Here is a 12,669-nt window from a genome sequence, read left to right as displayed (position 1 = left end):
ATTGCCTCCAGGTTAGAAATAGATATTCTACCTGAAGTTCCTGAGGGGTCTAGCAGTATCGTTTCCAAAACAAATGGAGTCCAGCATTTTATCATGAAGTGGCCTGAAGATTAAGAAGCTTAATTTAAAATCAGTTATCACATTATGGCAACCACAATAAAAAAGTTTTCCCAACAAAAAATCTCTCTCTTACCGAGGTGTCTCACTAAAAAGACATTGATTGGTCAGGCACTGCATTCTTCCCTTCCAGGTTTCACAATAAAACCTGGAAGTCTAAATCAAGACAATAGGCTGCTTTTCATATATCTGTCTAGAAACTTCATTAAAACATTAAAAAGAACTGCTTTAAAAGGTGTAAACTCGTAACAAGGAAGAGGGCAGAAAGAGGCCGTGAGCTGATTTCAAGAAACTCCTAAAAGCATTCTGAATAGGTAAGAGCATGGTCACAAGAAACAGAGAGAAGGAGGTTACAATCTATGATATAGTTAAGAGGTGTGCTCATTCATCCTCTTCAGATCAGAGGCTTCAGATTCAGAGAAGGAGGGAACAGTGGTGAACAACAGCAGTCGGAAGAATATTTGAAATGAGAAATAGGGCATCTGAAAGGCTGAAGAACAGAAGACTCAACTTTGCCACCAGACCCCCATTACTAGCAAGTTATCTATCCTCCTATCCAAGGATAAGGTGACTACTGCACCATTGTAGGAAAAGCAGTCATGAGATTAGGGAAGAATCCATAAGAAACTTCAAAAATACTAAGTAATATCCTAGTTCTTAATTGATGGGTTAAGGGTGTTCATATTATTCTCCATAATTTCACATTCTATATCTCCACCTATCTATGTATATGTGCTATATACAATACATTTCATAAAAATGAAAGCTTTTTTCATTTTAAATTGAAAAACATTTTTAAACACAATGAACTGATTTTCAACAAAGGCCAAGGAATTGAATAGGAAATGACAGTCTTTTTAATAAATGGTGCTACAAAAAGACGTTCACATGGGAAGAAGATTAGCCACAATCCCTACTGCTACATCCACAGAAGTCTGATATGGATTATGCTTCTGCACAAGAAGAAAAAAAAAAAAGAGGATATTTTTGCAACCTTAGAATAGGCAAATGTTTCTCAAGCAGGATAAGAAAAGCCATAAAAAAACGGACGTTAGAGGCCTCCCTGGTGGTCCAGGGGTTAAGAATCCACCTGCCAACACAGGGGACATGGGTTCAATTCCTGGTCTGGAAGATCCCACATAACACAGAGCAACTGAGCACATGCACCACCAACTGCCAAGCCCCAGCTCTAGAGCTCACAGGCCACAGCTACTGAGCCCATGAGTCCTAGAGCCTGCGATCTGCAACAAGAGAAGCCACTGCAGCAGGAAGCCTGAGCACCACAACAAAGCGTTGCCCCGCTCGCGGCAACTAGAGAAAGCCAGCACAGCAATGAAAAGCTAGCACAAGCAAACATAAATAAATAAATCTTAAAAAAATACTTTAGTTAAAAAAATCTATTGTTTCTCTGTCCTGCTGCTGCTAAGTCGCTTCAGTCGTGTCCAACTCTGTCCGACCTCATAGACGGCAGCCCACCAGGCTGCCCCGTCCCTGGGGTTCTCCAGGCAAGAACACTGGAGTGGGTTGCCATTTCCTTCTCCAATGCAAACAAATGGAAATTAAAATGAAAACAGATCTCATCTGAGCCGATTAAAAACAAAACAATGAGAATTTTTTTAAAAAGATGAACTTTATAAAGTGGGCTTCATCAAAATGAAAAACATTGCACATCAAAAGCCACATTTGACAAAGTACAAATCCAAGCTATTATGACATATCTATATATATATACATATGACATTTTTATAAAATACATACATATATGCATGTATGTTTGTATATATGATAACAGGGCTTCCCTGGTAACAGATTAGCATTCAGAATACATAAAGAATGCCTATGACTTAATAATAAAAAGAAAGACAAGTCAACACAAAATAGGTAAAAATCTGAAATGTGTATTTTTCACAAAAGAGGAATTCAAATAGACAATAAACACATGGAAAAGTTCTCAATGTAATTAATCAGCAGGAAAATGCAAATTAAAACCACAACATACCATTTTACAACTACCAGAATGGCTAAAACTGGAGTGACTGACAATACCAAGTGTTGAGAAAAATGCAGAATTGGAGCTGATTCTCTGCTGCTGAGAAGGCAATGGCACCCCACTCCAGTACTCTTGCCTGGAAAATCCCATGGACGGAGGAGTCTGGTAGGCTGCAGTCCATGGGGTCGCTAAGAGTCGGACACGACTGAAGCGACTTAGCGCAGCAGCAGCAGCAGCTCTGCTGCTTACGGTAGTGCTAAAATGACACGAGGACTTTGAAAAACTGCACTAAAGTTAATAGTACACCTTACGACTCAAATTCCATTCCTTTTGGGTACTAACCCAATAATAACTAAAATGTCCATAAAAATACTTGTATGAGAATGCTCACAGTAGTTTGATTCATAACAGCCCCAAACTGGAAGCAAGGTAAACATAACACAAGTGAACTGCTAAGCAAGTTGTGGTATACTCATCCAATGAAACGCTATTTCAAAACAACAAAAAAGGAATAAATATGCCAAAATATTGGAGAAGGCAATGGCAACCCACTCCAGTACTCTTGCCTGGAAAATCCCATGGACAGAGGAGCCTGGTGGGCTGCAGTCCACTGGGTCGAGAAGAGTCGGACACGACTGAGAGACTTCACTTTCATTTTTCACTTTCAGGCATTGGAGAAGGAAATGGCAACCCACTCCAGTGTTCTTGCCTGGAGAATTCCAGGGACGGCGGAGCCTGGTGGGCTGCCATCTATGGGGTCGCACAGAGTCGGACATGACTGAAGCAACATAGCGTAGCATGCCAAAATATGGATGTATCTCAAAAATATTATGTTGATGAAAGGAGTAGACACAGAAGAGTTCATATCCTATGGCTTCATTTAAATGTTACAGGACTACAGTTTTAAACTATAGTCATAAGAATGAGAATGTAGTGCTTGGGGTGGGGAGGAGGGTTGTGGGAACAGTCTTGGCAAGAGAAAGGTAGGAACTTTCTGGAGTAGTACAAATGTTTCACATCTTGATTAGGGTGGTGACTGTTACATGTTTGTTGACATGTATCAAAACTCACTAAACTGGTCACTTAAAATCAGTGCTTTTTAATATTTGTAAATCTTATCTCATTAAAAAAGAACAATGAAACAAAATTAAGGGAATATGAGAAAAATAATTTTAAAAATTAGTGCTTGGAAATTAAACATATGATTATCAAACTAGACAGAAGTGTTGGAAAATAAAGTTGAGACTACTACTCAGAACATGAAGCAAATGCACAAACAGATAAAAACATAAAAGATTACAAACACAGTGAATCAAACCAAGAATTCAACAACCACCTTACAGGAATTTCAACAAAAGAGAACAGAGAAAAATAAAGAGGGAAAAATTAGAAAAGACTAGGAGAAAATTCCCCACAGTTGAAGGGAAATTAAAAAGGCCAGAGATATTTATTCAGGCTTCACTGAATGAGTTCATTGCAAGGAGAACAAACTTAGAACAAAACATGTCATAACAGATTTTCAAAGCTTCTAGTACAACTGAAAATGTTAATCATTTCAGAGAGAAAACAAACAGTTTAGGCATCAAAACATCAAGATCCAACACTCATTCTCATGTCCCCAGGAGCATCAACAGAAGTTAGAAGATGGTGACGCCTTGAAAAATTGTAAGAAACATAATTTAGTTTCTATACCCAGCCAAAGTATCAATCATAATAGTAAAATAATAATTTACATTATGCAAACATTAAAAAATAAAATCACTACCCACATATTTTTATGAATACATTTTTTAAGGATGTATTCTACCAAAACAGAGCAGAAGACCAAGTAGTAAAAGACATTGTACCTTATTGTACCTTTGTACAATACTGTAACATTGCACCTTATTCAAGATTTCAATGAATATAATCCAGTATAGAAGCTGTCAAAAGGATCAGAAAGTAATCTGTTCAAATCAAACAGAAAGTAATGGGGCTCCAAGGGGAGTGTCTTCAAGCAGAGAAATGGCAGGGAGTTTCTCATACAAAGAATAAGAGGACCTGGTGAATAAAGCACATGAATCTTTTCCCTCGAAGAAAGTACAAAGTCCTCTGCGAAAGTGAGGAGGGTCAAAAACTATATAATTAGTATATAATCCAAAAAATTAAGCACACTTAACTATGGCATAATTTTTGTCACTGCAGAGGAGGAAAGAACAACCCATTTGACGTTAATATTACAAATCTCATTAGTGTGGTACATAGGTTATGCAATTAAACACCTGGAAGAAAATGTATAATGGCATATTTCTTAGCTATGCACTGAAGTTTATTTACAAAACCATAATATTGTAACATTTTACTGGTTCTTATACACATAAACAAAGCAAAAAACAATTGGAGCTAAGAAATACACTGTAACTATTAATAACATTGTCAATGTATAAGGAAAAGTCCATCTACTGAAAGGCAGGAGTGGATGTGGTTTCTGCCATCTAAAAGTAGAGTCACTACTTTCCTTGTTTTACTAAATAAGGAGCCAAATATATGTATTTTCAAAAGTTGATGTGAAAAAATAAAGTTTACATATTATTTAGAATTATGAAACTAACCAGTATTAAAACTAAAAATTGTGATAACCACTCAAAAATTTGTAGAAGAGAGGTTGTGGATGGTGTGGGCTATCTTAAGAAGTCAATTAAAAAAAAAAGAATTAGCAGTTTAACATATTATTCAATATACATTACCTAAAATTAGAAAAGATGAAATGTGGTTATGTTTGAAGGAACAGGACTGAGGGCAGGAAGGAAGACACTGAGCTGCTGCATTTTATTATTACTATGCTTTTTGGTTTTCAATTAGACACACCTATCACTTAGACAACTAAAGATCAAATCACCAAATAAAACGCAAATAATTCAAAACGATAAAACATTAGTTAGCACAAACCATTTCATCAACGTTCTGCTTCAACTACGTCTTAAGTTGGGTATACATAAAAAGGTTCACCTACAACAAATACACTCATATAGATTTCCTCACACTTAGTAAGTGGAAGAAAGTCAGTGGGGAGAAAAAAAACACCTGAGATGAGAGATTAGTTGAGAGAGAGAGAGGAAAAAAAAAAAAAAACCCAAAAAACAATAGAAGAAGCTGGATCTGAACATTCATTCATTCACCAAATATCCTGAATTTCCTATTTGAAGTCAGGCGCTTTTCCAGCTTCTGCCTCACCAGTGAACAAACACGACAATATTTGCCCACAAAGAACTTGAAGCGGAAATGCATCATAGGCAAAAAAGGTCAAAAACTGGGCAAAAGATGCTTATTTCATTATAAATAAAACAGTTTACACATTTTTAATGGGTTAGTAACACTAGTCCATTTACTTTATATACTTTTCCCCAGTTGTCTTTGTAGCCCAAACAAAAACAGGGACAAGAGTCCTTGAAAAGCAACCACTGACAACTCTTTTACATTCTTCCGCTTCACAAATGAATGTCACATCTCGATAACTGACTAAGCCTTTGAAAACAAGAAACAAACCAAAGCAAGAGTTCGAATCTACGTTGACTAGTGGAGAGAGTCGAATCCACATTCTCTAAGCTCCTCTTTCAACCTTCCTTTGGAACAGCCAGGCAGCAGTTCCTTTTAAAAAGATGCCTACAGTTCTCAAAGGAGTCAGGTGAGTAGGGAGGAGGGCTGTAGGTGGGGATTGGAAACTGTGATCAGTAGCCAAAAGCAGCACCGGTGACCTCTTTTAACCACAGCGGGAAGTGCGGGGCCATTCGCTGCATCTGACCCGCCTCTATCTCCCGTCTCACCCACCCGTTAAAAACTGGGAAACCCAAATACCTGCCTCTGGGTCTGGGGACGCAGGCAGACAAAGACAAGGGGATGCAGCTGCTACACAGGGCCCCAGAGCTGTCGCTGTGGCTGGTGTTGTCGCTATTGCTTAGGGCACCAGGCCGCGCACTGCAGGTACTTCTACAAAAGAGGCTGCTCCTGGAGCTCCGGGAGCTCCAAGACTGCCCTCTGCCCGCGAGCGAAATCAGCGGGGGTTGCCAGCTCGGAATCCGGCCAGGAGCGCGAGCCCGGCGCTCTCCGCTGACAGCTCCCAGCTCTCCCAGCTACCCGCAGCTCGGCCCTTTCCTCTGACATCACAGTTTCTGCGACGGAATTCTAAAGAAAGACCCCGGCATCTAGCATCTTGCCTCTTGCCCAACCTGGCGAGAAAATGTAGCGACCGAGGAAGAGGTGCAGGATGATTGGCGTTATTGACTGAGGGGATGGACGACAGAGGATGTGGTGTGGCTGCGCACAGGAGAGCGGGGGACAGAGAATTTGGAGTGGACTCTGTAGACCGCTCGGGCGTTCAGCGAGGACACCTTTTTGGGTCCTTTCTCACTGCCTTCGTGAGGCGCAGGCGCTCCTTACCTGCTCCCGGCCGAGGCTGCTGAGGTGCCTCTGTCGACCGATACATGTGAGTGTTGTCCGCAGAGGGTCCCGGGGAGGACGGATTACGATCGTAGGAGTCCCCTTTCCCTTACTGGCCTTCGGGAGCTAGGACCTGGCCTGCGGGTACTAGTGGGAAGCCCTCGCACAGCAGCGCTGATCTAGGCCTGAGGAAATATGGAAGAGCTTGGGACCTTTTGAAGGAGCCAAGTTTGAAAAATGGGACGCGGGGCCGAGGGAAAGGATGTTACTGGGAAAAGTATACGCACAAACATGATTACTTTTGTGCGTGTGAGAGAGCACTGGGTGTAGTGATAGGAATTCGCTCTTTGCGCAGGTGGTTATTCGACGTCCACCATGTTCCAGGCACCGTTTTGCTGCTGCTGCTGCTGCTGCTGCTGCTGCTAAGTCGCTTCAGTCGTGTCCGACTCTGTGCGACCCCATAGACGGCAGCCTACCAGGCTCCGCCGTCCCTGGGATTCTCCAGGCAAGAATACTGGAGCGGGTTGCCATTTCCTTCTCCAATGCATGAAAGAGAAAAGTGAAAGTGAAGTCGCCCAGTCGTGTCTGACTCTAGCGACCCCATGGACTGCAGCCTACCAGGCTCCTCCATCCATGGGACTTTCCAGGCAAGAGTACTGGAGTGGGGTGCCATTGCCTTCTCCGAGGCACCGTTTTAGGCGTTGGTAAAAAGGAATGAGTAAAACAGATAAAAATTTCTTTCTACCGTAGTTCATGTTTTATTGAGGAAGACACATATTAAACAAAGTTTAAAACATTATCGTGTCTTAGATCGTAACGAGTGCTGAAAAGAAAAGTAGTAAAGCAGGGAAGGGGGATATGGCTTGAAATTTTAGTGTGGCCATTGAAGGTCTCACTGAAAAGGTCACTCTCAAGTAGAGGTGACAGAAACAGAGTTAATTGTAAGAGTAATTTGGGGAGGGGCTTCCCTGGTGGTTCAGTGGTAAAGAATCCATCTGCCAATGCAGGGTACACAGATTCAATTCCTGGTCCAGAAATATCACTTGGAAAAAGAAATGGGAAACTATTCCGGTATTCTTGCTTGAAAATCCCCATGGACAGAGGAGCCTGACGGGCTACAGTCCATATAGGGTTACAGAGAGTCAGACGGGACTTAGTGACTGAACAACAACCATATTTTGCAGTAGTGGAGTCAGGCTGAGGGATCAAACACTGCAAAAGCCATCAGACAGAAACTGGCCTGAACCGTAAGGAAGCCTGTAGGTCAGAGTTGAGTGAAGGAGTTAGAGCTGGAGAAAGAATCAGAGAGCAGGAACAGGTCATGAAGGATCTTGAAGGGCATCTAGGTCACTTCACTAACAGTGAAGTGTTATATCCTGACTGCCTTTTTGAAAGAATCTCTCTGACTGCTGTCCAGAATAGACTGGAGAGAATAGGGTGAAAGACCAGGTAGGAGACTTGCGCACAAATTCTGGGAAGTTACTGTGGTGGCCTAAATAGAGGTGGTAAGAAATGGCCAGTGAGACTTTCAGTCCTCATAATTTAGTTATGCAAGAATTTTAATGGATGATGAGTTAATCTTTTTTAATTTTGTTTGGGGAACACTTTAAAATAACTCCTAGTGTGAGGTTGCTGCTGCTAAGTCGCTTCAGTCGTGTCCAACTCTGCGACCCCATAGATGGCAGCCCACCAGGCTCCCCCATCCCTGGGATTCTCCAGGCAAGAACACTGGAGTGGGTTGCCATTTCCTTCTCCAATGCATGAAAGTGAAAAGTGAAGTTGCTCAGTCATGTCCGACTCCTAGTGACCCCATGGACTGCAGCCCACCAGGCTCCTCCGTCCATGGGATTTTCCAGGCAAGAGTACTGGAGTGGGGTGCCATTGCCTTCTCCGAGTGTGAGGTTAGGAGTATCAAACACAAGTTTAAAATCATGGCTTTACTATTTAATATTTGAATGGTGTTAGAAAAGTCACATAATTTCTCTTGAGTTTATCTATAAACTGAAAATATTGTGTCACAAGGTTGTAAAGATTAAATGACAGTGTATGTAATATGCCAGGCCCATTAAAATAGTGGCTACTATTATTAACTGTGTTCTTGGATTAGAAATGGAAAAAAGGAAACAAAAAAAAACAGTGGTGAGTGCACCTGTAAGATAAAGGTTTGGTTAAATCCTATTGGGAAAAATTTGACCAGATAAAAAATGACCTTGTTTGGTAGAGGGTCTTGGGAAACCAAGACATATCCCTTTTAAAATTTTATGTATTTGTCACTGGACAAAAAGCTTTTCTGTGTTAATGGCCATAGTGTTTGAGATATATGGACTGCCTTCTCTTAGTCATACTCTCATAGCCATCCCTTAGGCCCTGCAGCATCCCCTGTGTCCTCATTGGTAAAGGGGAAGAAGGCTCTGGTGAGTAAAGAAAAACAATCAAGAATAAATACAGATTTCCAGTTGTAAAATGATTGTCACAGGGATGTAATGTATACCATAGTGACTATGGTTAATAATAGTTTTGCATATTAGAAAATAGACTGAATCTTGATGGTTCTCATCATAAGAAAAAAAATTATAACTATGTATGGTAAAGGATGTTAACTGGATTATTATGGTGATCACCTTGCAACCCAATCAAAAAATGGGCAGAATATCTAAAAGACATTTCTCCAAAGCAGACATACAGATGGCCAAAAGGCACATGAAAAATGCTCAGCATCACTAATTATTAGAGAAATGCAAATCAAAACTATAGTGAGTTATCACCTTACATCAGTCAGAATGGCCATCGTCAAAAAAATTACAAATTATCAATGCTGTAGAGGGTGTGGAGGAAAGGAAACCCTCCTGCTCTGTTAGTGGGAATGTAAATTGGTGCAGCCACTATGAAGAACAGTATGGAGATTCTTTAAAAAACTAAAATTAGACCTACCATATGATCTTGCAATCCCAGTCCTGGGAAGATAGCTGAAGAAAACTGTAATTCGAAAAGATACATGCACCCCAGTGTTTACCTAAGCATTATTTACTATAGCCAAGATGTGGAAGCAACTTAAATGTCCATCAAAGAGATGAGTGGATAAAGAAGATATGGTGTGTATAGACAACACATGTGTGTGCACACACACATATGCACAATGAAATACCACTCAGCCATAAAAAAGAATGAAATAATGCCATGTGTAGCACGATGGATGAACCTAGAGATTATCGTACTAAGTAAAGTCAGAGAGAGATAATGACAAATACCATACAATATCACTTACATGTAAAATTGAAAAATGAACTTATTTGCCAAACAGAAACAGACTTACAGATGTAGAAAGCAAACTTACAGTTACCAAAGGGGAAAGATGGATGGGGCAGGGGGGTGTAAATTAGGAATTTGGGAGTAACTTACACTCACTGCTGTTACTGCTAAGTCGCTTCAGTCGTGTCCAACTCTGTGCGACCCCATAGACGGCAGCCCACCAGGCTCCCCGTCCCTGGGATTCTCCAGGCAAGAACGCTGGAGTGGGTTGCCATTGCCTTCTCCAGTGCATGAAAGTGAAAAGTGAAAGGGAAGTCGCTCAGTCGCGTCCCACTCTTAGCGACCCCATGGACTGTAGCCTACCAGGCTCCTCCATCCATGGGATTCTCCAGGCAAGAGTACTGGAGTGGGTTGCCATTGCCTTCTTCTACTTTATATAAAACGGGTTAAGTAACATGGGCCTACTGTATGGCAGAGGGAACTATGCTCAGTATTTTGTAACAACCTATATGGGAAAAGAATCTGGATAAGAAACTATGTGTGTGTGTATATGTATGTATCTGAATTACTTTGCTGTGCACCTGCAACTAACACGACATTGTGAATCAGCTGCTTCAGTAGTAAAGTCACAGCTAATGAATGAGTTGCAGAGCTGAAATTTGAATTCATTCCCTGATCACATACTTGAAAGCAAAAAGCAGTAAATTCAAAGCAGGTATTTCAGTACATAACACAGGATGTGACTAAATGTAAGAGAGCATTAGATCAGTTAAATCAGCTATGGTTTTTTCCCTTAATTACTAGAGCCGTTTTACAGTTGACGGCATCTTATATTTGATGAGAAGCAATGCTTAGAGTGTCTAAGAAGAATATAAATTTTTAGCTAATTGCAATTCTGAAACAGCAAAATCAGATATTTTGAGAAATAGAGAATCACTTCCAAATTTTTGAGGTGTTCGCTATACTATGAAGTAAAAATGAAAATCTGCAGTTAAAACTGCCATTTCAAAGCAATTGTTTGATTGTTTGGTTCCTAACATTGAGAGACTGGGGTAGAAGATTTGTTAATTTTTAAAATACTGGCAATTTAAAATCAGACTGGGAAAGACTACTGAAGAGATTGCTGAAGTAAGGGGAAGCTGTTTAGAAATGATAGGGCTCTCAGGGACTTCCCTGATGGTACAGTGATTAAGGCTTCACTTTCCAATGCAGTTTGTGAGTTTGATCCCTAGTCAAAGAGCTATGATCCCAAATGCCTTGTGGCCAAAAAAAAAAAAAAAAAAAAAAAACATAAAACACTGGCAGTATTGTAACAAACTCAATTAAAAAAAATTTTTTTAATGGTCCATTAAAAAGAAAACTTTCAATAGAAACTCTTCAAGCCAGGAGGGAATGGCAAGACATACTTAAAATGATGAAAGAAAATAACCTACAGCCCAGATTATTGTACCCAACAAGGATCTCATTCAAGTATGAAGGAGAAATCAAAAGCTTTTCAGACAAGCAAAAGCTGAGAGAATTCTGCACCATCAAACCAGCTCTCCAACAAATACTAAAGGATATTCTCTAGACAGGAAACACAAAAACGGTGTATAAACTCGAACCCAAAACAATAAAGTAAATGGCAACGGGATCATACTTATCAGTAATTACCTTAAACGTAAATGGGTTGAATGCCCCAACCAAAAGACAAAGACTGGCTGAATGGATACAAAAACAAGACCCCTACATATGTTGTCTACAAGAGACCCACCTCAAAACAGGGGACACATACAGACTGAAAGTGAAGGGCTGGAAAAAGATTTTCCATGCAAATAGGGACTAAAAGAAAGCAGGAGTCACAATACTCGTATCAGATAAATTAGACTTTAAAACAAAGGCTGTGAAAAGAGACAAAGAAGGTCACTACATAATGATCAAAGGATCAATCCAAGAAGAAGATATAACAATTATATATACACCCAACATGGGAGCACCGCAGTATGTAAGACAAATGCTAACAAGTATGAAAGGAGAAATTAACAATAACACAATAATAGTGGGAGACTTTAATACCCCACTCACACCTATGGATAGATCAACTAAACAGAAAATTAACAAGGAAAAAAAAAAAAGGTGTGTAAGGCAACTGGAAATTTAAACATCACTGGATATTTGATGATATTAAGAATTTATTCTTAAAAAAAAAAAAAAAGAAACCAATATTCATTGCAATACTGTTTACAATAGCCAAGAAATGAAAGCATGAATAAAGAAGATGTGGTACATGTATACAATGAAATATTACTCAACATTAAAAGGAGTGAAATAATGCCATTTGCAGCAACATGGATAGACCTAAAGATGATCATACTAAGTGAACAAAGTCAGAGAAAGACAAATACGTATGATATCACATATGTGAAATCTTAAAAAATGATATAAATGAACTTATTTACAAAACGGACAGACCCAAAGACATAGAAAACAAACTTATGGTTCCCAAAGAGGAAAGAGGGAGAGGGATAAATTAGGGATATTAGATTAATAGATACACTCCTATATATAAATCAGAAAAGCAACAAAGTCCTACTGTATAGCACAGGGAACTCTACTCAGTATTCTGTAATAACCTATAAGGGAAAGAATCTGAAAATAATATGTGTAACTGAATCATTTTGGTGTATACCTGAAACTAAAGAACACTGTGAATCAATTAAAAAAAAAATGAAAAAAAAAAAAAAAGAAAACTTAAAAAAAGAAATGATAGGAATCTCAGAAACAATCTTTTATGTGTTTTAATGATTAAGATACAGTCCAAATTCATGTATTTCATAAAATCAGCTTCACCTGGCTTTATGATTAGTGGCATCTTACAGCAGCATTTTAGGTTTGATGAAATATGGTGGTTATGTTGA

General features: G+C 39.6%; 2 protein-coding genes across 5 annotated transcripts in view; one reads left to right on the top strand and one right to left on the bottom strand.

The window, feature by feature from the left end:
• The window catches only part of TBCK (TBC1 domain containing kinase), a 209,918-nt gene extending 203,670 nt beyond the window's left edge, over nt 1-6,248 (bottom strand). For 2 of the 4 annotated variants that reach the window (XM_061419452.1, XM_061419451.1), the window contains exon 1: nt 5,946-6,232. The gene's annotated coding sequence lies outside the window, so the exon portion shown is untranslated. Of the gene's footprint in view, nt 1-5,941 lie in introns of all 4 variants that reach the window. The other 2 variants (XM_061419450.1, XM_061419449.1) reach the window with 2 other exon arrangements.
• Nucleotides 6,249-6,270: 22 nt separating this feature from the next.
• AIMP1 (aminoacyl tRNA synthetase complex interacting multifunctional protein 1) overlaps nt 6,271-12,669 on the top strand; it is a 30,267-nt gene continuing 23,868 nt past the window's right edge. The window contains exon 1 of the mRNA XM_061419453.1: nt 6,271-6,569. Coding sequence (XP_061275437.1) covers nt 6,568-6,569 — 2 coding nt within the window. The 5' untranslated portion in view covers nt 6,271-6,567. The remainder of the gene's footprint in view (nt 6,570-12,669) is intronic.

The sequence above is a fragment of the Bos javanicus genome, chromosome 6 (genome assembly GCF_032452875.1).
Source record: "Bos javanicus breed banteng chromosome 6, ARS-OSU_banteng_1.0, whole genome shotgun sequence".
Taxonomy (NCBI): domain Eukaryota; kingdom Metazoa; phylum Chordata; class Mammalia; order Artiodactyla; family Bovidae; genus Bos; species Bos javanicus.
Note: the sequence above shows the minus strand (reverse complement) of the source record. Positions and strands in the feature narration are given on the sequence as shown.